Here is a 26,096-nt window from a genome sequence, read left to right as displayed (position 1 = left end):
CATACTGCAATGATAAACGTATGAATTCTTGCTGATTTCAAAAGAAATTCAAAATAGCTAGTTCCCTATGTGTTTCCTTTTGATGAATAAATTTCGTTCAAATTCATGGAAAATGACTTCATGTCAGAAAATATGTTCAATATCAGGAAAATGGAGACTTTTGCCCTGATTTGCCCTTCGGCTGAGGTAAGTTGCAAGTGTTATAGTGTGAAATTGGCTTTAATATTTTTAATCAGGCGCGCTTATGCACTCCTGAGTCTAAGCCCTTTGTAATATCGGAGGAAATAAACAACATCATAATCTTGTCGGCATTGGCAATTTTACTGCAAATTGATAGGCTTTTAAATAAACCACCGTATAACCAAGAAACCGATAAAATAGACAAATAACAAAACGTTTATCTGATGTATTTTGTAATCCATTGTATTGTATTGTTGCATGTAATGTAATTAATTATACTGTGCGTTTTCTAATGATCAAATGCGTACGTTTTTGCTTAAGACAAATTATGTTAGTCAAAATGACTGAAATATCCATTTAACTTGCCTATATTCATTTTGAAAACATGCAGTAAAAAAGGAAAAAAATGAGCAATTGGATTAAAATTATTTGAAAAATTCTTCTCATTTTAATTCTTCTGTACTAATAAATACCGGGATTAACAGAGCAATTTTTTATACCAGAGAGCAGTGGCGTAACTATGGGGGGGGGGGATGAGGGGATAGATCCCCCCCATCCAAAGTCTTAGAGAAATTAAAAAAGTATTGTCTAGTGTAGATATTAAATAACTGTATCAACTGAAAGTTACATTCAAAGTGCCAAAATGATGTAAAATGTCTTTCCAGGCATGTCATTATTCAAAGCATTTCGCGGACCCTGGGATTTTCTCAGGGGGGTCGCCATGCCAGACTATCCCACTCCCCCCCAGAGCATGTTCCTAGTTACGCCACTGCCAGAGGGCAGCTTTTTGCTGGAATATAAATACAAACTAAGTTTTTAATTGGTGATGTGTTTGGTTATTAAGTGCTTTTTTCATTAACTATGGGTAGGAGAGTGAGATAGTTTTTAAGGGAAATTATACAATGACAGACGGTCTTTAAAGTAAACGAAATAAATAAAGGATCCTCTACGGGATGAATCGTTATTCTGCATAAATAATATCACGGTATGACGCTATGCTTTTGGAATCTTTAAGCTTCACTGCAGCATGGCATGAGGATGCCTAATTAATAGGAAAAACGTCTCCATCGCCGTGATGACAACGCGAAAAAAAAACAAAAATCAATCATGTGGTTCAAACTATTTTCCTTTCCTGTTCACGATGGAATCGACTTGGTTAAAGAGGCATCACATGCTCAGTGCGCGAGCGTTTTTTTATCATTATGATGATCACGACCTGCACGTGCGGAATCCCCATGCCCCCACTCTGCCTCGCGGTGAATCGTCCGAAGCGTGTCGATTCGTTGAGGCGCCCCTGAAGTGCCCACCTGCGGCGTGAGGGCGTATATGCATGGGAAGCACCCAGCCTACCTCGCCGCCACTCGCCGCCGGCACGAGCCCTCTCCGGCGGGAAGAGAGGTTAGCCCTCCCCCGCCAAACCATGTCGTTCGAATTCGTCCTCGACGCTCACGTGACCCGCCGCGGTTCATTCACAGAAAAAGGTCCCTCTCCTCCCTCTTCCTCCCTCCCACGTTCACCCTCTCTTAAATAAATTCGTTTGAATGCATATTTTATTAATAGTAGGTACCTTTTATATCAGGGTTGATTTAATTTTTTTCAATTATTTTATTTTGTTTTACATTGATCTAAACTCCAGGAAATTTTATAACATGTACTAAACAAGGTCAAGATAAGAGGGGAAAAAATTATTTTATTTTCTCGATTTTATGAGAGCCAAATAATTAATGTGTTTATTTTAACATAACCATTTTTAATATTTAAGTGGAAGAATCCTTTCCGTTTATAATGGTATTTAGTTTTTAATAAATAAATATAATTTTTTCCCAAAACTTACCTTTTACTTTTTGATGAATTACTTTTTGAGTTAAAATTAATTGGGGATAAGTTCTATTTTTAACAACTTCTTCCCTCTTCTGCTGTATTTCCAATGCACCAATCTTAGTCTCGCGACAGCAAGCTTAATACGAAGTATCGCCAACACTTGAAGAGACATCTTTCATGACTCAATGTTCACGTTATGAGTGGTGAGTTTCATTAGCTTGTTCCTGCGATAGATTTTGTAAACATGTTGGGTATATGATTGTAAATTTTGTTTTCATTTAATCAAGCACTCGAAGAAGGGGAGTTATCATGAATGTTTAAACCTTTTTATTAAAGATTATATTCTATTGTAAACTTTATTAAATTTATTTATGCTTAAAGATAAAGTTTTCAAAATAGACGTAAAAAGATTTGTATTTTATTCATAAGTAGGTATTTATTTTAGTCACTTTCCCAATCTGCCATTGTCAAATTAAATTTCGGCGTCTCAGTTCAGTTCAATTCGATTTTGCCTTCAGTTTTTGGCTACTGCGTGGCACCTCGAGCGCTCTTGTTTATTTTCTACACTAAGGTTCTCTAGCTTACATGATCTCGCGGTTTCTATCCATTCTGAGCGACGCTCAGCGTCCTCCAAGTTTTTTATCCTCCTCATGCCAGGCGGTGGGTTCCATTTCGTTACTTCGCTTATATCCTGGGTTTGTAGCAACCCGCATCACATCCGAAAATTTCCTGCTGTCGGCATTACGGATTCGGTCGCTCGCCAGAATGTACTACCAGCACCTGTTCTAATTCGGAATTGATTTCAAACTAAAGATGTGCAATTTCGAGCACACAGGTATACATACATTTATATAGACATACACATACATAGTCGTTACACGTGACATCAATTTCGAGTGAGAACGGGTTGTGCATTTACGTGTTTCGTGTAAAGCGGGTTTTAAACGGAGTATTTTCACGCACTTCCGCAAGTCTGGAAAAATTAGGAATTGAGTAATTTTCCCAGCTCGCACTCTCGTGTATTGCAATCAGTGCATTCACAATTGAAAATTTTCGCTTGGGTCCATTAAGTTATCAGTTACGCGTGTATCTGAGCATGCTCAAAATTGTTGCATTTAAATACAATCATCGAGTCAATCAAATGAAAATTAACTAGTACTCTTCCGTGTGATTTCATATTACCGTCCCACATTGTTTCCTCTCGCTCAGTCAGCTATTGCCATGCAAAGAATTATTTGTTGCTGACCCAAATCGTGAGTAATGTAAAATCTGAAGTTCTGCTATGCTGCGGATGTGAATGACAAATTTTTTCGTTTATTTTAATCTTTTATTTATTGCATAAGGTATATTTTCTGCGGATTCTTCTTTTGAATTTCTTGAGGACAGGTCATTGTTATTATCGTTCAGAAATGACCCTATAATCAACCAAGTGCCTTAATTGTATGTTTCATCTTTAGGGATTTAGAATGTTCGCAAACTAACACAAAAACGATAAATTTCTGATTCTCCACCAAACTGAACTACTTGTCATTGAGAACTAACGATTTTAATCATTAATTAATCATCGATGTCATCAATGATAAGAGGTTCGTTTTGAGGATTATCGCTTTTTTTCAGCAATGTGTTAGTTTATGAAAATTCTCAATGAATGGGTCAAGAAATATTCACCCATTAAAATTCTTAACTGATGTTATTTATAATACTTCATTTCTGTTCATCTTACAGTCACTCGATGGTTTCGCCTTCACGCTCGCAGCCGACGGAAGATTCCTCTATATCTCGGAAACTGTCTCCATATATCTCGGACTCTCTCAGGTAAGAGCATGTTTTAACTTGTTACGTCACCATTGCTAGGTGTACTTCATTGCAATCATCCGAGATTATCCACCAATTATATCTTCCTTTACTATTTGCACGTGCATCGATCCATCTTTACTCTGTGTACTCATAAGATCACTTAATTGTTTCGATTATTAGTTGACATAGAAACTTTGATAAAATAAATTCATATTCGAGCTTCTATTTATTCTCTTTGGCAATGGTGGTGGTTTGGTGTTAATGTTGTATTAGAAGTTATGGAAGTTCGTTGGTTTTATCCCATTAAGGTATGAACGACTACAAAGTTGCCGGATTAAGTCGTGTAAGATGTACCACTGGCGTTTTCTACCAAATTAGAGCGTTGGTGAAAAAATTGGCTTTTGCTATTTTAAATTCTGACGTAAAACATTTACAAATTCTTGAATGTACTACAAATGTAGAGTTCCGACATAGGTTCAGTTATATTCTTCGTTAATTCATTCGATTCCAAAGTCATTTTTTATAGTTTTTTTTCATTTTTATTACCTTTTAGGTTCTAATTCTAGGTTAATTGCATTCTACGCATCCCTTTTTTGGTATTACTTGTCATTTTATGTTCTTGCGTTGTCCGTTAATCAATGAATAGAATTGCTCCTTGAATGAGATAGATAGCGAACTTAAAGCATACTTTTACTTCCACAATGCATTTCAGCGCTCTTGTTTGCAATACTTTAGTACGCCTTTTTAACTCGCTGTATTTAATTTGAGAAATTTTTTTGCTGAACTTAAGTCATATTGGTTAACCAATAAGTTTCAAACGCATTATATCAAAGTTGATTCCGATATTTTCGTGTGTATTCTAAAAATGTCATAGTATTTTATACTTAATGAGGCGGCGTTATAACAAATAAATCAACTGTCTGAAAACACTCCCTTCTAATTTAAAAACATTTTAATGAAGATGAGTGAAGGTTTATTCAATTGCGGACGATAATGTAAATATAACAACGCAAATCAGATATTGATGTGTCTATTTGGAAAATAAGTAATGATATTGTCTCGTCCAGAATCGCTGCATGTTGTTAGTGAGGGAATATTGGCGTATGAGAAGGTGCTGCGTGAAGAACGCGGGCTGCACTCTAGCTTTCTTACCAACCTCCTATGCCCCCCCTATCGCCATGGGTAAGCTCCATCCGCCGCGCGCCGGCCCTGGGAAAAAAAGGGTGAAAAGAAGGCGAAACGGGAATGACGTGCGAAACACGTCTCTTGGTATTGATTGCGACTCCGGCCCGGGAGAAGGGCCGCCTTCGCTGGCGGGGATGTGTTGGTCCCGCCCCCTGCATCAAACCCTTCGCTCTCCCAGCATCCCTGTAGCTTAACTCTTTTAAATTGTTTGGTATCTCTAAAGCATTTACGATTATCTTTATTCCGGTATTTTTTCATGCCATTCCCCTTGTCTAGTTCAGCCAATCTTTACCAGCAATTAAGTTACACTTTATATGTAGTGGTCTCTAGGTAATCCGGCAGATATTGGCCCAGAGCACTGCCAGATTATCGGAAACGCCGGATTACTAGAAATCACTAATTATGAAGCAGTTATACGGTAGAAGCTATTTATTATTGCATACAAAAATCTACATAATATCCCGCAAGCCGCCTAATAAGGCCTGTGGCAGGGGGTGTTAGGACACCAGCCGTCTACATAGAAAAATCAAATGCTTAAACAAAATTACGACGATTATTGAAGTCCTTTATAGTTCGGGGGGAAAACGAATTCCCATATCTATCCGTTCGGCAAAATATCTCTTATTTATGCTTCTGTCGGACCTGAAATAAAGTGGGGCTCTAAGATGATGTTCTCCGTGTCACTACTAAAGATATCAATTCTCAATTGTTCAAGTAATCTAATTGTAAGCCTAGCGCGTAGCCTCCAAGTCTCTTCTTCTCCGAGCTTCCAGCCTCATACGCTTAACATCTGGGTAACACTTCCTGTACGCTAATGTATACAATACATCTACATGTAATATATTGTATTATAAACTGCATTTGTATGTAGACGCAATTTAACTGTTTACGTAAAATAGGACTACAATAAAGAAAAATGAAACTTCATTGAGGTATTGTATTGTTACGTATGAATATTCCACGTTATTCCATTAAAGTAGAAGGCTCCTCTGTCAGCAACCACTATTTCCCCTAATTTCTAAGTTGCACTCGGCTCAACTGCGAAGTAGACTAATCGAAATGACCGAGCTTCCCACTTCGTAGTAGTCTGTTGAAAAACGACGGATTGCTGGCAGGGCCGGAGAAGTGAATGCCGGTTTATAGAGGGTGTACTGTATTATTTTTTTGATGCTACCCTGCTTTTTATGTAAGCGAAAAATTTTAGTTTGCGTTCGCGTGAATTCATTATTATTATAATTGTTTTTCGTTGACAAGAAAAAAAATTTGTTTGATGAAATCCTTATATCAGCTAAAATAACCATGTAAAAGTTCTTAGGTTTAAAAATATTGTGCCAGCGCTAAAAAGAAAGAGTTCAGATGCAGATTAGTAAGAAAAGTTTTTGCCAAAGGAAACAACTTCCCAAGTCAAGCTTTTAGTTTTTAATTACATCGCAATTTTCAAAAAGATCCCTAATTAATTGGGCTAGATGGTGGTTTCGTAAACAACACCATTACCCTTGCTTCATACATGTTTATCTTCGTGGCTGTCGGGATTTAAATTTATAATCATCCCCATTTGGCCAGCCCTTAATTTGCACTCAATTTCATGAACTTCTGTTATCACATTTTCCTCATACATTCCTGGGATTAATCTGGATTTGTATGGTCATTTAAAATTTTAGCCTGAATTTTTTACCCATGAAAACATTCTGATACGAATTTTTTGTAGTCCTTGTTTCGAACCACCATTTAGCCTATTTATTTAGAGATCTATTTGATTTTTACGATGCAACTAAAAATAATAAAAAAATTTGGAATTCGTTTCCATTTCCAAAACCTTACTATACAAAAACATTACTTACACATCCGGATCTGAACTCTTTTTTGTAATGCTTACATAATAGTTTTGTAAACCTGGGATCTTGACAAAACGCTTAACTTTTACATGGCTTTTATATATTATAGCTGTTGGTAAGATATTATTTAACAATTTCTTTATTATGTATGATTTTATCCTTTCCCGGCGAACAGAATATTTAAACTTTAAAATGTCGGTGCACTTAGAATGCCTTGCCCGCGCGGAAACCAGAGAAAAGTTTAAATTTCTTTATATCTCAACGGAAAAAAGCGTAATATTTTTCCTCTTGATGAAATAGAACAATATGTGTATGTTAATGGAAACGGTATGTTTAACTAGAAATAAAAAAACCGAAATAGTTTCAGTGTGATCTTTGAAATAAATGATTTAAAATTTTTGAGTTTTAAAAGGCTATTTACACCCGTCATATTCCTTGAAATTACGAGGAAATATTTCATGTACTTCAAATCCGAACTTAAAAATCGTTTCTATATTTTATGTTGCATTTATTTTCTTGGAAAAAATTATATTCTTTGTTCCTCACCCGGAAAAGAGTAAGTATCCAGGCTATAAGACGGTGATTTCAAAATATTATAAATACTTTCCTCAGAAAAGTAACTAAGGTAACTTAGTGAAACAGAAAGTTAGTATATTTACCACCCAAACTAAAACATCACATTCCTCATCACATAAAAACTTATGTATAATCTTCAATTATTTCATAGTACACATTTTCTTACCAATACGATCTCTGCGTTCCTTGCATTTTTATTGAGATGACCTAGAAACAGATAGGTAGTAGATGCACCACCATAATTTATTAATCACATTTTTGATCATTTTTAGCATAAAAACTTTTATACATATACTTATAATCTTTAATCAAATCAGAGTAACTTTTTCATACCATTGTTTCCCTTGTATCTCAAATCACATTACCTATCGCTACCGAGTATAAGTGCGTGGGAAAGTTTCCTAAGCTTGAAGTTCGTGATTAAATTCCTCTTTAAAGATCCCCTGGCCCAATAGCCCTCTTACTAGTGTCCGCGCACTCTTTGCGACCAACCCCCATCACACACGGTTCAGACTCGTTCCCCGTCCTTTTCTCCGCGTCGTCGTCCCCCCACTTCCCTCTGGGGACTGGTCATCACTCCACTCCGCCCCGGGCAGTAATAATCAATAAACTCGTGAACACTTTCCCTTTACTCGGCCTCCGTATAAAAAAATACTCCCGCAGGTCACCACCCCCGCTCTCCCACGCATATCCCACCCCCCTCCTCATCTTTACTTCATCCCTTACCATCCCTCCCTCCCTTATCCATCCCCTCCTGTCTCAAGTTCCTCCCCACTCCCATCCCTCCATGTGCTCTTCCCATGGCCGAAGACAAGTGCCCTCAGGAAACATTTCCTTTGTTCGTTCGTCCTCTTGTTTCATTCACTATTTTAGCCAGCAAAGTCATGACTGTTCTTACGAATAATAATATAATGATTTTCATAAAATAACCCTAATTAATTGAGAAATTCTTATTGGGTTCTCAACCAGGTTAGCTTAGTCATATAGTCATACTAACTGTTCAGTGACACGCCTTGAAAATGTGAGACAAGTTGTCTTCCGAAACGTCGGCTATACGACTGAGTTAATCTGTCTGAGAACCCCAAGAATTCCTCAATATAATTCACGAGGAGAAATTAAAATAGAATTTAATCCCTAAATATACATGAAAAATCAAGCAAAAGTTATGATTTATAACCGTTTATCACAGACGCTCTTGAAAAGAGCATATTTATAGTTTTTACTTAATTTTATTTGTCTAAAGATTTGTCTAAATTTGAATATTTTACCTATGATTGCGCGTTTTCCGTATTTTCAGTATCGAGGTTTATTCCACGTTTAGAGCTTAAGTATCATTGTATTTTAGTATGTTTCTGTTGGAAAAACGAGTTCTAGAAAAATATAGGTCTAATTTTCCTCATTTACCTGCGCGCGTAAATTAGAGAACCAGAGGATCGAGTGGATTTGGCGGCTAGAGTAATGGTTTTTATGGCTTTGTATGCTGCCCAGAATTTAAAAATTAGTAGTCTTAGACTTTCAGTGATCATGAGTAAATATAGTCTGCAAAATACTGTCCTTGTTATGCTACAAATGAATATCCGAATACCATTCAAGTAAGGAATTGTCACCCGCGACGCCTGTTTCAGTTGCCAAGGGCAACCATCAACGGAAAGGATTGTGTGCGCGAACCTATCACTACTCAAGAGTATTCTCACCTTGGCATCTGTCTTTCTTAAAGCACTCTTGCCTTAACCAACAGCTTCAGATATTTTATAACACCGTTAATTCAGTGGTATTCATTTGAATTATTCTATAGATTTCAAAAGCATCAAACTTAACTTCATAAAACTGTTTTACCTGAATTATGATTTTACATGAAATATGATATAAAATGATTTACCTGGTAATAGCCTTGGAAAAATACTGAAAATCCTTTTTTTTACAATTACTAGCACAGATAATACAAAAATTACCGAAAATTATATCCTTTCACAAAGCCACTTCCATACAAAAATACTAAATGAATATGATAGTGTCATTAAAGAGGAATTAAAATAACAAATTCCATGGGAGAAAAAGTAGGTAATTAAAGAGAAATATTTTTATAGTTAGCCCCAACCCTTCTTGAGAGCTTAATGGAAAGCGCATTAATTAAAGCAATGAATCCGTCGGGTAGAGTAAATAAAACCTTGTGTAATTCAGAATCCCTTGGGCATCTTATTAATGATTGTTCCCCCATGATTGTCTTCTTTCCTAGCCAACCCGATTTTCATCTACTTTCCAATTTTCAATTCTATTACTTCTTTCATATTTTACTCCCTCATTCCAATTTATGAATCATTTCCTATATGTATCCTTATCCATTGTTGGATCACCTCCTCCTCTTTTCTGCTTCGTATTTTTCTTGTTCTGGTTCTCTGTCACCTCTTTGCTCTCATAAGTTGCGTTGCCAGGAATTTCGTTCTGGGGGGGGGGTCCAAAACCAGGGGAGGGATTTAAAAAAACAGGATATTGATAATAGGGTTTTAAACTAATTTTAACACTTTTCATAATCGAAAAAACTTCATTTGCAAGATAAATATTTTGTAAATTCATGATCCATCAATATTTCGTTTTCTTTGATGAAGGAAAGAAATTGCCAATGACTCTTCTCTTTCTTTCATGTCAAAATTAGTCCATTTTAAGGCTAAGACTTTTACCTTCTCTTACTTTCTAACTATGAAATATATTTGCATCATTCTTATCTCTGTCGGTCTTGCGGCATTTTTTTTGCTCCTTAACTGTTTTCATCTATTTCAAATTATATAGGCATAGTTTCCTATCTTAAAAAACCTTTTCTATTTCTACAAAGAAACTTACTCATTACTTCCCATCTTTTCCACGAATTATATGCGCTTTCCTGTTTTTTCGCTATTTTTATTTTATCCTTAATATCGTTAAGGCCTTTCCCAGTTTTTCCAACTCTTTTTTTTCTTTTGAGGTCTGAATAGCTTAAAAAAAAACCTTCAAAATATTTCTGCGCATATGGATTCGAATGCCACTTGCTAAATATTTTATTTAAAAATATTATTCGTCCATTTTTGTCCTGAAATATATTCGTTGACTTGTATCTCAGGGGTCGAATTTCAATTTATTAGCTCTTTCATTTCACTTATTACACTGAAAATTTGCTCTGATCTTTACCACCTTCCGTCCTAACTTTCATTTTTAATTTGCAAAATACTTTCCCTGCTATGCTACAAATGAATATTCGAATGCCATTCAAATAAGGAATAGGAATTTTACTAGCTCTTTCATATTTCTTATTATACTGCAAATTTGTTCTGATCTTTACCACCTTCCTTCCTATCCTTCATTTTTAGTTTGCCCTCTGCTGCTAGCATGAGATGATAGCAAACCGTATGTAAGATAGTGACTTGCGGTGTTTGGCTATTGCTCCCATCGTATGAATTTACGATATTCATTCACAATACCAGAATGATTATGCATAAAGTACATCTTTCTACTTCTTCCTCTCTATCGTCTCCATGCCATTTCTCTCCCCTTCCTTTACTCAGTGTTTATCCATTTTCCTACTCCGCGAAAAACGCCTATTTTGTTCCTATCATTCACTCTCCACCATCTTCTCTTTAGTTTCCTTCCACTTCTACCCTACTCTCTCCCTCCTCCTCCTCCTCCTGGCCGCCTCTCCCACCCTCCTCCACCGATTTCACCCTCCCCACTCCCCCCTCCCCCCATTTGCCCGCTTCCTCCATTAGAAATGTACGGCGCGACTCTGGGCGTAGAGGGAGCTACGTGACGCGAATTTCTCCGGTCGCACGATGCGGGGAGCGGGAGGGAGGAGGAGGCGCGGGGGGTGGAGGGGAGCGGAGAGGAGTGTGGCAGGGGGTGCGTACGTGGCGTCGGAGGCAGTACGTGGAACGGGGGGCCGTTGGGGGGGGGGGCAGTGTGTACGGACGGTGGGGGCTCGTGAGTTTTCGGGCGGTCGCCGTGCTCGCGGGGTATAACGCAATCTGCTGGTGCTCTCCTCCTCCTTTTCAGCCCCAGCGACAGAGTCCACGCCGAGCCCTCCTTCAGGCAGCCAGTGAGGAATTCTCACCGGAGAAAATCATTTTGTATACAACTTGCTTTACGATTTTAATCCAATCCGGTGAGCGCGGCGAATTCCATAGTAGATATGGTGAATCGGTATTATTTCCGGAGTGGGAATCAGTTTAAAGAGCATCAGCGCATTATTAAAGAGAAAATCAAAAGAAAAATACTAATATTTATTTAAAACTTATATTGCAAAGTAAAAATAGAAAATTTTTTGCAATTTCATGATGTCAATAATTTGTACTCAAATACTTATTCCGAATGTCGACTAGTTAAGCAGCAAGTGAGGAATCCTCAAAGGTGAAAAGCATTTTGTATTTAAAACTTGCTTTACGATTTTAATCCGTTCTCACGATCTGAGCGAATTTCATCGTATGTTGAATCGGCATTGTTTCCGGACGAAGAATCACTTGTCTTAGCACCGCATTTTAAAAAGAAAATAAAAGTGAAAATACCAGTTTGTATTTAAAAAATAATGTTAAAAAGTAGACATAAAAATTTATAATAAAGAGTCAATCAGCGATTTTATAACGTCAATACATTGTATTCAAATGTTTATTCTCAATATCAACTTTTCAGGCAGCAAGTGAGGAGTTTTCGTAGGAGAAAATCATTTTGCATAAAACTCGCTTTGCGATTTTAATCCAATCCGGAGAACCGAGCGAATTTAATCGTATCGTATTAAGAAACGGCATTATTAACGGAGGAGGAATCAGTGTAAGGAGCGTATTATAAAAAAGAAAAGCAAAAAAGAAAATACTAGTTTGTATTTAAATAAATTATATTGCAAAGTAAAAATAAAAATTTTTCCTCAGATAATTTTAACTTAAAATGAAAGCAAGGAAGGAAGGCGGTAAAGTAGGTGGAAAAATTAATAATTGAACATTTCAAAAAAACATACCTCCCTTAGCGCATGCGTCCAAAATTAAATTTAAAGCTGTATGGAATTGTCAAAATGGCTCGATATTCTTATTTTTAAGTTTTTAAAATCTAAGTAAATGACTGATGGAGTAATGATTTTTTTCGTCGTAATAAATCTTTCGCTCTCATCATCCGGAATAATTTAACAATAATAATGTTTATTATTCCATATTTATTGGAAACAAAGACATATACAGGATGTTGGAAGCTTTAGTTAACCTTGAAGGCGGACCTGCGTTCAGATTATCATCAATACATATTAATCCTCCATAATTGGTATAGAAGTTGTGGAAAAAAGGACATACGAACATTAAAAAAATTATATTTTTACTAAATATATTTCTATTATTACCAATTTGAACTCCTATGCATAAGGTAGCGATATTTGAGTGACCAAGCCCATGTTAATAGAACCCACCAAGCCCATGAAAAGAACATTTTACATATCAAAGGTTTAAACAAATTATTTTTCCAATACGCCTATACGAATGATTTTTGTAGTATATAACAAAAATTTCAACGATCTATACTTGTAATAAAAGGAAGACTGCTTTCTAAAACATGTTAAGAATATGTTTCGCTTCTGTGATAGTATTTAGTTAATATTTTTCAGCATTCGTTATCGTGATTGTTACTATTTTTGTGGCTGTGACCAATTTATTTTCAATTTTTTTGTAGTTAAATTCTTGGATTATTCACCCTATGATTATTTATGTTGGGCGAACATAGAACATGATAAATAAATAAATTCTGTTGAGGCAGGGGCGGTTGGGTGCTGTCGGTCCTGAGTTCTCGCATTGCCCGGCCGAGGGAGCGTCCTGGCTCGCCCCTGCTTCCCTCTTTCCGTTCAACCTTACCCCGTCTTCGCTGCCCCTGAACGCTCATCTCACGCACCACACAGTACGTGTCCTACTCCTCTCTTTCCCCGGGATGCCTTGGAAAATTTTTCGCGGTTCCCTTTAAAAAAGGATGGAAGAGAAATCGATGCTGTCTTGTAAGAGGGATTGAAATGCATAGTAAAATGGATACAAATGGTATTATTCACTGCATGAAGAATTCCTAGCAAGCTCTCACTATCCTTGTCGCATGATATCTGGTGGATATTGGTTTCTTTTTTCTAATGCCATTCTAAGTACGTAAAGAAATATGGTAATAAAGACTCTAAATTTCGAGGGTTTGATCAATACTGTGATTGCTTCGAGAATCAATACCTTTCGCTGAAAAACAATTGTAATACCGAAGAGTTACGTAAATTGTTCAATGCTGCCGCATAGAATTTAAAAAGGGAATTATTTTTGTTAGTTTGCACGTTTTCTACACGATCATTTATGGTATTCAATTACTGTTAATTAATTTCAGGATTGGTTGGAAGTATATGAGTGCAGCATATCGTCATCAAGTCAGGCCACATTTTGTGATGTCCGTTATGATGTTCAAGTTGTAAATTGAAGTAAAATCGTGGAATTAAAACCTTGGTTTTGTAAAAGGGTTTATATTTTTCCTCTTGTTGTTACCTTAAATGTCATTAGATTGTAAATCAGTATATACTACTATTTATACCTACCATGACAACATTCTCGCTACAGCAGGAAAACGCTTCGCTGTGATATAATAAAAATATTAAGTCCAACCAAATTCAATTTTTTTAAACAATAGAAATTTAGGTGAGGGTTAACTTTGTAACTCTAATGATAGTATCTAATTTGGAATGAATTCTTACATTTTTATTTCTTGGATCGTTTTCGTCTTGGATAAAACATGTTTTTTCCACATTTTAAAATAAGAATTGAGTGCATAAAATTATCGAAAAATAGAAATATTTACTAAAAAATGGAGTAAAATTATTGTTGAAACCTCTGATAGAATGAGATAATAATTAGCTATTTTTGAAGTTTAAGTTAGAAGAATCTCTTTACTCAAGAATGCATGGCTAAATACGAAAGAAGAAAGAGTAAAGAGAAAGATAACAAGGAATTTGACAAAACGTGGAGCTCTTCCGAATTCTACGCTTGTCCGAAGGAAAGAGAATGTGAAATTCGAAGGAAATATTACGAAATTTTCAAGTTTCCAGTAACATAATTCCTTTTAAAATTACAAAATTATCGCTCTCATAAATAAAATGAATCATGGATGTAAAAAGCATTTCAGAAGTCACTGTTGAACAAATATTTGGTTTTATGTATCTTTTTATATCTTTTTGGTCTTGGGATATTCATCTATTCATATTCATGATCTGTTAATACTTTTCTTTTTGCGAGAATCTTCCGTTACGGATACGGGTAATCGTAAGTGGATTTAAATTCACGAATTACTGTGTCTGTTGATTAGGTGACAGTGAAGAGGGATTCAAATTTTTGCTTTTAAGATCACTGGCTTTAAAACCCTAAGAAAAATTTCTAGCCTTTTGAATTTAGATGGAAAAAACTTAAGTAAATAAACTACGATACAAGCATTTCCATCACCTTGATATCTGGATACGCGGAGGAGCTATCTGAAGTCTGTTTTGAGTCAGCAAAAACATAATTTAAAATGTTTTGACTAATTCGATACCTCCACTACAAAAACGCTTAACAATCGCCCACCGAATCAAATCCCCTCATCTCGTATCCCAACACCTCAGCTGGCAGTTTACTGGGCATAAACGCTCTCCTCCAAGCTTGGAGAATAGGAGATGTGCGGTTATGCTCCTGACACTGCCATCTGAGCGGATTCGTATTGTTGGGCTACTAGATGAGCGGATTTGATTCGGTGGGCGATTGTTGAGCGTTTTTACAGTGGAGGTATCGAATTGTTGTAATGGTTAACAACTACCCTTTCATATCCAATCCTATACTATTGTCAAGGTTAAAATGCCTGATTTTCATTTTACTGGCTCTTTGAAAAAAGTATTTACGAGATCGAATAAAATACCAAATAAATTTGATGACAATTTAACTATGTTTTTTCACATAATGTATTTCTTAGATCGCTGTCATGGTTTCGACGCTCCGCGTCATCTTCAGGCCTAAGAATTCTGATCGTGCAAAATTAATTTATGCGTAACAGAGGTGCAACGAGGGGGGTTTGGGGAATAAAAACCCCACCAGAGCTCACAGAAATTTTTAAGTTTAATCCATTTCACTTAATTGGATTAATATTATTTACAGAATAGAGTAAATATTAATAAAATATCCCTCAGAAGGCCGTAAAACTCAAAATTTGGAACCATTTACCTGAAAACATTTTCTACGGGAGGGCCCCCGCACCTCCCGCTTACCCTGGCGGGTATTCCACACCCTCAGATACCCCAGTGTTTTGCGCATGGAACCCACCCTAGCCTTAATTCCTAGCTTCGCCCCTGATACGCAACTCCACCCATGTGCAAAATACAAAGTAATTCAAATTCCATTTGTTATTCTATTGTCGGTAAAATTTTTAAATTTACATCTTCTATTTCATTTTTATTACATCTCAGTCATAGATTCATTCATTCCAAGTGGCCAAAAAATGATTTTTCCCTGCCTGATTTTGATTGTAAAGCATCAAAACACCGTTCTCAGACAAATATATTTTTGTTATTTAGAATTATTATCTCTCTGACAATTCAATCCCAATATCCCTGTAAATATTTCCGCCTCGATTCACCAAATCCTCACTCAATAGCGATAGATATTTATCCTGAAACACCCACTTGGTTTGGTCTTCAATGGGGACGAGAGATTGTGAATGTAATATTGTGAGGAGTCTAGGGAAGTCTGGGGGATCTAGGAGTGACCAAGGGAGGCTTTAAAAGGAGAGGTCTCTTCTGGGGGAAAGAATTGGCTGACGAAAGGGAATCGAGCGGCGTTGGTGGTGTGTATAAGGATTAAAGGAAGGAGGGAAGGATTAAGATTGGGAAGGGAAAGGGGTTTCGGGATTAAGATGGCGGGAAAGGAAAAGGGATTATGAGGCGAATGAGATTGGAGCGGAGGAGAGGGGGGTGTGTGGGTTTTGTGTTATTCGCAGGAAAAGTGGGTGGGGAGGTGGAGGGGAGGGCGCCGGGGTCAAAAGGACAACCCGATCCTTCTTTCTCCCATCCCCTTCCTCTCCCACTCTTTCCCCACCCCCCTCCCTTCCTCCTCCTCGACCTCCCCTCCTTCCTTCCTCAGAGCGGAGGGAAGGAGGGGGCGCGCGGGCCGGAGTCGGCCATTTTGTGAGCGCAGACGACGCGGTTTGTCGTCTCAAGGCGAAAATGTCCGTGCCAGGCGGTTGATCTGCAGGGTAAATAAGTTCGAGAGATGAAGTCGGCTATGCAGCATTGGAAAGCTGACCCTAGATCGGAACCCTCAACTTCAGAATTATTGCGCAAAATATGAAAGTATAACGAATTAAATTCTACTTTTACTGTATATTATTGATACTTCTCCTTCCTCAGCAGTTATTCATCAATTCTTCTGTCACAGCATTAATTGATTTGATATAATAAAATAAATCTTAATAGTGGACTAAACTAATGACAATTAATGGTAAGTAGCGCCAACATATTAATGCGAATGTATTCTTATTACTCTTTCAGTAATATTGAAAAAAAGGTGATCGGGTTGGTGTGGTTGCTTGAGTGTTGGCTTCTCACCCAGTGGGCTCGGGTTCAAATCTCGGCGGTGGCAGAATTTTCAGAGACTGCCCCATCCCTACTTGAATATTGTGTGGAGGGCATTTCAAGCACGACACTCCGTGCGTCGGATGGGACGTTAAGCCGTGGTCCTCTTGGCGCCTTTCGTTAAGAGCAGGCTAATGCCGACACATCCAAATACCATACAATACCATATTACAACAAATAATAAAATATCTAGTTAAAGAAAGATTTCTTTACATTCCTATTACCCCTGCCTCCACAAAAGTAAAATAATTGTATGGAAATAATAAAACTCCATAGCGGAATAAACTAATGAAAAACAATCGAATGTTGTGTCAACATGTTGATGATAATTTTCCTCTAATTCTTTTTATGCGAACATTCCTTTTCCTGTAATATAGCGAAGAAATCAGAAAATATAACAAATTAAATACTTTAGGATAGATTTTTTTATATTCATGATATCTCTCCTTCCTTACCAGCAATACATTTAAAGGAAAAATATAAGTTATTAGCGGAATAAAGGAATGAAATCAAATCGAAAGTAGGCTCAAGAAATTAATGCTGATTTTTTCTCTTGTGCGGTGGAATTGGTTATTGTTCGCGTGTTTTGACATTCTAGGAAACATTGAAAGGATGATTGAAGTGGCTGCTAAGTAACCAAAACTGAAGCTAAAGTTGAAGCCCACAACTTCGGTATCATAATGGCAACTTGAGTGAGCCAACCCGTCAACTCCGAGTGTTACCATAGGATGCCGGTTGGCAAATTAATTTTTTTAAGTAAAATTGAATTAATATAATTGTTCACATTTCCTTTTATTTTTGATAATACAATGCGTAAGTTAGTGTATCGTACCGAAAATTTAAATTTTGAAAATTATACTTAACGCATTCAGCCGCTTAACATTAAGAATTTTCAGTTTTACCCAAGAAAGTAATTTTCAGTTCGGGTGATTCCAATTCTTTCATTGAATCCATGATTCCACAATATCCTTAAGTTTTAGCTGTTTATGCATTACGAACCGGGTTACAAATGAAATGCTTTAAGACGCCCAGGTGTCCAAATTTTGAGTGAGGAAAGACCAAAATACGTTGGTGAAAATTTAAGTTTAAAATGGTGGAACATTGTTGGCGTATTGGATTCAGCTTTGGTTTGACGTAGTCTTTACTCAATAAACCTATCAGCTAATCGTTTCACATCTATATATCTCTCCCCCTTAACATTATTCATTACCTATTCCATATTTTATCCAACGGTTTTCTTTACCGCTCTTGCCATCCATCCGTCTCTCGACGATTGTCTTCATGAGGCTCCAACGTATGGAACTTCAGGGGCTTCAGCGTATGGAAAAATTAACGTATTCCGCCTTCTAATCAAGATTTTCATAAGAATTTTCTTCTCTCCTACTCTAATCACTTCCTGATTGTTTCTCACTTGCTCACTCTGTCGCATGGAAAATGAAAAGTGGTGTGTTGTGCTTTTAGATTATATTATTTTATATTATGATTCATTATTTAGATTATATTATGTTGTATTATGTTATATTATGATTATATATTAATAATGATATGCATTATTAAGACTACCTCCAGTTTTATTTTGTTAACTGAGTAGATGGGATATCATACGGTTCGCTCCCAGCTCACATTGCTCGTAATCCGCTGGCGATGCGGAATTCTCTCTCGGCTGCGAAGACTTCGCCATCCGATGCAATGCGGCGGCGAGTTCGACCGCTCCCTCTGCACCTCCCGCACACTCTCTCCCTTTCTTGCTGTCGAGTCTCCACCATACCTCTCGTCGTTTCTTCTTACTGCTCCAGTTAACTTCACCGTCTTCACTTTCTTTCTTCGCCTGCGATTCATCGGGTACAATTGCTGGAATGATAACATTATTTTTTCATATCATTTTCAAAATAAAGTATATTGATACATGGTGGAAACCTAAACGATCATCCAGGAAGTATTTTAAACTCTGAAAGTAAGCATCAATAATGTTCGATCGGTCGTATTAAGCATATCATTTTCGTGACGTGTTACTGGATCAATACAAGCTGTCATTGTGAAATTTTCAGGGTGCTAGGAGCCACTTTCTTTAATTGAACTAGAAGTATCTAAAATATTTTGCATCCAAGATTAACTTCTCAAATTTGGAATGTAGGCAAAATTTGGTCAACTGTATTGATACCCTTAAAATTTCAAGGTGGCAGCTTCAGTTTTTAGCAAGTAACACGTAATGTAAACACACAATATTGACACCTCTTTTTAAATAATTATATTATTGTTAATAGCTATATTCTTTTATTTTTATTCATACGTAGGTGCATTTGTTGTGTGAGGCTGAATTTGTCATTCAAGTAAAAAGGGCTTCATTCAAGGTTTAATGTATTTTGTAGTGGATTACTGATGAGTGTGGGAAAATTTTCTTTGAAAGCATTGTGCCGACTGCGCTTTTCTGATATTTATTTCATGCTCCGGCCAACGTGCATACTAATACCTACTTACATTCTAGTGTTATAAAAGTTCTCTTGTCAACTTTTGATTGAAACTGGGCCATTTTCCATTCTATTTTCACTAAAAATAGTCTTTTAGTTTCTATCATAATTAACACCCTCATAAGGCTATGGCTTGCACCATGAATTATGATAAAAACAAATCTTCGAATATGAATAAATAAAGCCGGATGGATTGAGGGGGGAAAATTTAGGGTAAAATAAATCCTGAAGCCGGTAGTGAAAATTAAATTTTGAAATTGTGGACTCTATTTGGCCTTGCTTCAAGAAATTTTTTTATATGAATGTAAGAATAGAAAACAATTTATTTTTTATTTTTATATAGATTATGGTACCTTTCTCGAGTCTCATTTTATTAATTTAAATGGATGGGATATCTTATGTATGCTCGGAACCCGATTGCGATAAGGAATTCTCTCTTAGCATTGGTTCCAAAGGATGTGTTCCCTGATAACCTCTTGCGGTGGCTCATAAATGGATCTCGGAGTCGGTAATTCGTCCGTTGGTCTTCCCCAATCCATTTGCGGCAGTCTTGAACTCTCCCAGTGTGACACAACGCCCGTCTGGCAGTACTTGCGAAAATGGCGCTTCCGTCCTCTCGGCTTTCTCTCAGTGCTATTTCTATAACACTCTCCGTTCCGAAGCCGTCCTCTGAATATTAATCGTCATATATCATACCAGCGGCAATCCAGCGCATTCAATGAGATCGTGCACCCGGTGGTGCTGAAATTAGCGTCGATGATAAATGTTCCCCAATTACTATTAATCCATGAAAATCCTGTAATGAATTATGGTTTACGGAAAAACTTGAAGTAAAAAACTTCCAATTGTTGAGAAAAAATAAATAAAGATTGGTCATTTTACATAGAAATTCAAGACTGTGAACCCTGGATCCAGTCTTTGAAGATGCTTTAGATCTCTTAAGTATAGAAAAAATCGGGATTGTGTAAAATACATCTTTTGATTTATTGAGTTCTTAATTCATTTCTTTTAAAATTTTAATTAATCTAATTAATCGTAGCGGGCGTAACTTGGTGGAAATCCATAATCGCAGGAATAGAAGGATCAACAACTTTGCTATTTCCATATCGTAATCCATACGATGTGGAAATAGCAAAGTAGTTGATCCTTCTATTCCTTAAAATTTTAACATTCTACCATCCCTTCTGTTTAGCACGAAGCGAGAACTACTAAGACTTGTTGTAACCCTGAATTTTCATCCGTAAGTTGTTATCTTATCTGATTTAGGTAATGTAAGATATTAATAGACGATATGCATTGGCAAGGATTCCAGCGAGAAATGGACTTCCATAAACAAACCGAAATTTTTTCTAATATTCAATTGGCTATCTCGCGATACTTGAACTTTTGTAAAGCTTTTTGCTACCTCGCCACAGTAAGTTTTATTTTTCACGTGATAGTATGGATTCGTTGATAAATTAATTTAGGATCACAGTGCAGGCTTTTTTTTAAATTGATTGGATAGCGTCTAACATACCTACTCAATTTCTCCGGCTTGCAACAGGATGAACGTCACGGTGCAAGTCGCCAAAACCCGGTCGGAAAGTGCAATGAAATAATCAGACGCACGTAGGAAAATCTAATTTTGTGAATGCAATGAATATGAATATCGGTTCTCTCGGGAGAATTTATAGGTTTTATTTGCACGTATTGAATTATTACCGCAAACATTATGAGAAGAATCATGTTATCATAGAACGCTAGAGTTCTTTCACCTACTTGTAGAGTTATTTCACGAAATCTAATTGCATCGAGAAAAAGTGATCTATTCACGGCCCCATGAGTTCCAGACTCCTTTGATTCAGGCTCTAGCAAGGCTAAACTTATTTTTTTCATGATAATTTGAGATATCACTTCATGAACACATGCTATATTTATTGTCCTAATGAACGACGTATCCCTTCGTTATTATCTTGTATTGTACTTGTTTTCTACTTTGGCGAAGGGTTCCCATTGGTAGATCTTTTCTCCCTTGTTTGAGAGCGTATTTATTTGATCTTCGTGACTGCGTAATTTGAGCCCAACCTGGCGACTGCAGCTCCGCTGGCCTTTATTCTAGCCCTTTAATCTGGATGCAAGACTTACTCGTGAAGAAACACAGTCGTGCGCGCATGCAATTAGCATTAAATCACTCGAGCTTCCCGACTCGTTTATTCCTTGGCTTTGTTGGTGCACTTCGAAGTTCCTGCCCTCTTTATTTGGTTTCTAAATTTGCTCATTCTATTTTTCTAAAACAGAGCCTTGGGGCATCTTTGTTAAGCTTTCACCACGAATGCCTTCCTTTCTCTTATTTTGAATCGCAAAGATGTGCCAAGTGTAGAGGGCGAGTGAAAATCTGAAATAAAGTTTGCGTGAAATGGAGAAAGTTAATATAAAATTGCTGATACGTTTAAATGGATTCATGGGCCTTAATGAATTGTAATATATATTTCTTAAAATTTTTATTTAATTATTGGCTTATTGGGTATTTCTTACACTCCATTAGAGTGCATTTGTATCACAGTAGCATAGGCAGAAAACGACTCCGGGGGACTGGCTCTATCAAATAATACTCAAAAGAATTTTCTACAATAACGTCTGATTTGAAAGGAAACTGAAATAAACTTACTGAATTCCACTTGATGCCGAAATTATCTTTACAAATAATATAGGTAACAGATAATTCGTAGTGAAAAACATAAGTTGACCTGGGATAATGGGCCGAAAATATGTTTCATTCCTCAGTATTTTTCACTAATATTCGCGCCAAATGAAAGCCAAAGATAGGTTTATTCCTGGGGTTAATGATATTGTGGTTCATATTTAGTTCAGAGAGTAACAGAAGATGAGATGGAATATTTTTGACTGCCCATTCGGAATTGAACTTGCCGATATTTCTACTTGCCCTTCAGACTTTCATTTTAAATAATTTTTAATTAATTTTTTAATTAACTTGATTGATATTTGTCGTCGTGGAAGTAATTTCTAATTTTTCTATCCATTCGTAAGCCATAAGCATCACAGTCCGACTCCAATTTAAAATGTCTTTTCCTACATTACCTACTTACCATCCGTAAGCCCTCTCTATGCTCGAAAAGGCATAAAAGAATATTTTGGGAAAGTCATAATGGAATTTTGCTTTTTACTTCCACCTCAAAGCTACCCGGCCCATTTCTGGGCCGATACCTACATACTGTTTCCTACCTCTGAGAAAGAAATATATGATTACAGCTAAGCACAATTTTTAATGACTTCGGGAATCTTTGCCAAGCTTTCACAATGAATGCCTTCTTTCCTCATATTTGGAATCGCAAAGATATCGCAGGAATAGTGGACGAGTGAAAAAGCTATTCTAAATTTTGTGTGAAATGAAGAAAGTTAAAGTAAAACGCGAAAAAGTAAAAGCTACGCATAAATTGATTTATTGGTCTAAAAGAAGTCTATTTAATGTTTCTTATATTGCTTCAGTGAGTGATATTTTACCTCATTGGTATTGACGTGATTGAGCTATATTTGTCATGGAAAAAGTATTTCATGACGAATTCATTTTAATGGCTTAGTGACTGCCTCTCTCTCGATAAAATTTACTTTTTTCAGACTTGGTGGTGTATCTACGGATATGTGAATTTTTCCATAAATTAGGAAATCGCAACTATCTTACCTCAGTCGCTTGAATATCGAGAAAATATCCTCGGACAATAGAGGTTCATCGACCAAGTGGGAGGAGAGGCAAAATTATCGGCCCCTACCGGCGAGCGCCGAAATTCACTTTACTCGAGATGGTTCCTCAGGAGAGCGTCCAGCTTCAAACCCGTCGTCATCGGTAAAATTTAATTTCCCTCCGTCGGAAGAAGATGAGGGTGACTAGCCCGCGTACCGGCCGGTCGCTCAACGCCCTGGAAAAACACTCTCGGGCTACGTGGCGATTTATGACACATCCAAGCTTCGTGACGGGTCTGGCTTTATTTTTGGGAAGGATGTTGGTGCCGGTTGTGGCATGTGTGTGGTGTGTGCATGCATCAGAAAGCCTACGTGTCTTGGGGAAAAGACCGGGAACGGGGTTGAATGGGGCTGTCGTAGGAGGGGATTGAGAGGTTAAATGGTGGGAGTTGCCGACCCTATTCGAATGGCGGTGGCGGTGACGTCGCTAGCGCCACTGTTGAGCCCGCCGACCACGACAGAGGGGGGGAGAGGCGGTAGGAGACGTGCTCGCCATGACGAAAAACGTCCTCCCTGGAAAAGCGGAGGATGAATAAAGATGGAGCGACGGGCGTGAACTTAATGACGCCACGGCGTCCGTCTAGATTCGCGCCATGAATGATTCCCCGCGTGACACAAATACCCATGTCAGCAAGCTCGCCCCGATCTGGATTGACTCGCGGGGAATATCCAAGCGCGTTTTCGTTTCAACGCGAGGCGGTATATAATTACAACCTCCCTTGTGGTCGAGATTTCGTCGTTGTTTTTACAACCGTGAGAGAGCTTTACTCCTCTTTTGCGCCCCGTATGATCATCCGCCTTGGAGTGAGATACGTGTGTATCACGTCTTTGAAGGAAAGTTTCGTTTGCAAAACGCTGCCAAACTTTCGCCAAGGTTCTGTTTTCGAATTCCATTATTCCGGGAGTAAGTTATACTTTGATTCCAAGTCCTTGTGGGGTACCTATATAAATGTATTTTATGATCGCATAAAATCATTTCAGGCTTGACTTTGTGGACATGCGACATTTCGGTTATAAAATATTAACTACAAATGGTAATGTCCACATTCTAATTTTTAAAAACCACCAACGACGATGGTTTGAAACTGAATGTCGTGGCCATGCTCAGTAGTGGAGTTTTATATTGAAGTGTGTACATTACCGTTTGTACTTTACACGTTACCATGGTTATTATATAATATATCTTCTCTTCGTAGTTAATCGATTCTTTGATAGAAGTGCTACTAAACTTTAATAAAATATCTTGATTAATATTATCATAACGTAAATAAAGCATTAAATTGAAGCTACCACAAAAAAATTCTTCCCACAATTTATTTGGTCTGAATGCTTCTCGATTAGAGGCAAGAAAAGACAACCGATCGATGATTTTCCTGACGGATATCATGCCTCAATATATACCTCTTTAGAGCCAATGAAAGGCAGTGAGCCTCCAATAGATCACCACCCCAACCAGTGAGGGACGACAATTGCCTTGTTCCCACGGTGGAAACCCAAGTTGCGGAAGTTGTCTTACGAGAAAGCGCACTTTCCTCTTTCCTGGAGATTCCGTTAAAGTCTCATTCCAGCGCACCGATGATTCTGTCATGCATGTTCTTCCTTGCACGGGGGGGACCATCGTACATTTTCGTTCCAGAATGTTCACTGAAGTGGGCATATACCTTCCGCTAGATGTTCCTTCTTTGGCTACGGATTACTCGCTTACAAATGGTGCTATCGTCTTGAAATTTCCAATGCACACTGAAAAGACCCTGTCTCATATTTGCCTGTATATCTCAAGTCTGAAGATTTACGTAAGTGTTTCCCAAATTCAATTTATTTCATTGAAAAACGGAAAACTGTTGAAAACAGTCTACTATTTATACTCGAAAATTTTCAAGATGCATGTCGTAAGTTTTAAATGTCACCAGAAAAAAAGGCAAAATAAAACCTCCGTAGGAGTTATGCTTAAGTTAACGGTTACCATCCGCGTAACCTCTCTCAACTGTAACGCAAGGTTCGTTGATTTTATTATACGTAGAATTATTACTCTTCCCATTTGATATTCGTGAAAGAAGCTCGTTCGTTGCCATGGCAATTTTTGATCTGTAGCCAGAGTGAAATCGATTTTTTTCTGCCGAAAGAGCAACAGATGGTCAAGCGACGAGATAAGTGTTGGGAAATTGAAATAGCCAGCCAACAATAAGCAATGACGAATGAGCGAAAGGCAGTTCGTTTGACAAAAAACAACTGTTATAAATTGCCTTATTTTTTCTGCATTAATTATGAGAATATATAATGAATTGTATGTATATAGAGATAATGTATATTCTTATTCAAAGAAAATAATTTTATTATATGCGAATAGGTCGATACGTATTAGGGTACCTAATAGCAAACATTACATACTACCATGAGTCTTACTACGGACAAGTAATGCATGATAATTTAACACGTTCGGCCATGCTAGGCAAATAGTTGCCTTGTAAACGATTTCATGCAGTCCTTACACCTCTTGGAAGTAATTTCCTTACGGTGTAGATGATTACCTATAGGCTAGTGGAGGTATGAAATAATGAATCAATTTCTCTATTTTTTATAAAAGCATGTTCGTATGCGTATATTTTTACAGATGTATTCGGAATTAGGGTGTCTGCCTTAAAAATTTAGAATCAATCGCGTACGGCAAAGGTTTCATGCGGGACATGATATGAAGGTTACCATTTTATGATTAAATTAAAAATATATTGCCGTAGTACATCTTCAAATATTGGCAGTAGGTGATTTTTTTAGTGATTTCATGTATGTTCTGTGTATATTTCCCTGTCTGGGATCCATTCATTATTTTCATATGCTTCGGAGGCATTAATAAGTTTAACAGAAGTGTTTAATACAATGAAGGAT

At 37.2% G+C, this 26,096-nt stretch overlaps 1 protein-coding gene across 1 annotated transcript in view; it reads left to right on the top strand.

The window, feature by feature from the left end:
• LOC124157750 (protein trachealess-like) overlaps positions 1-26,096 on the top strand; it is a 712,144-nt gene that overhangs the window by 638,034 nt on the left and 48,014 nt on the right. The window contains exon 6 of the mRNA XM_046532749.1: positions 3,727-3,816. Coding sequence (XP_046388705.1) covers positions 3,727-3,816 — 90 coding nt within the window. The remainder of the gene's footprint in view (positions 1-3,726; positions 3,817-26,096) is intronic.

The sequence above is a fragment of the Ischnura elegans genome, chromosome 4 (assembly GCF_921293095.1).
Source record: "Ischnura elegans chromosome 4, ioIscEleg1.1, whole genome shotgun sequence".
NCBI lineage: Eukaryota > Metazoa > Arthropoda > Insecta > Odonata > Coenagrionidae > Ischnura > Ischnura elegans.
Note: the sequence above shows the minus strand (reverse complement) of the source record. Positions and strands in the feature narration are given on the sequence as shown.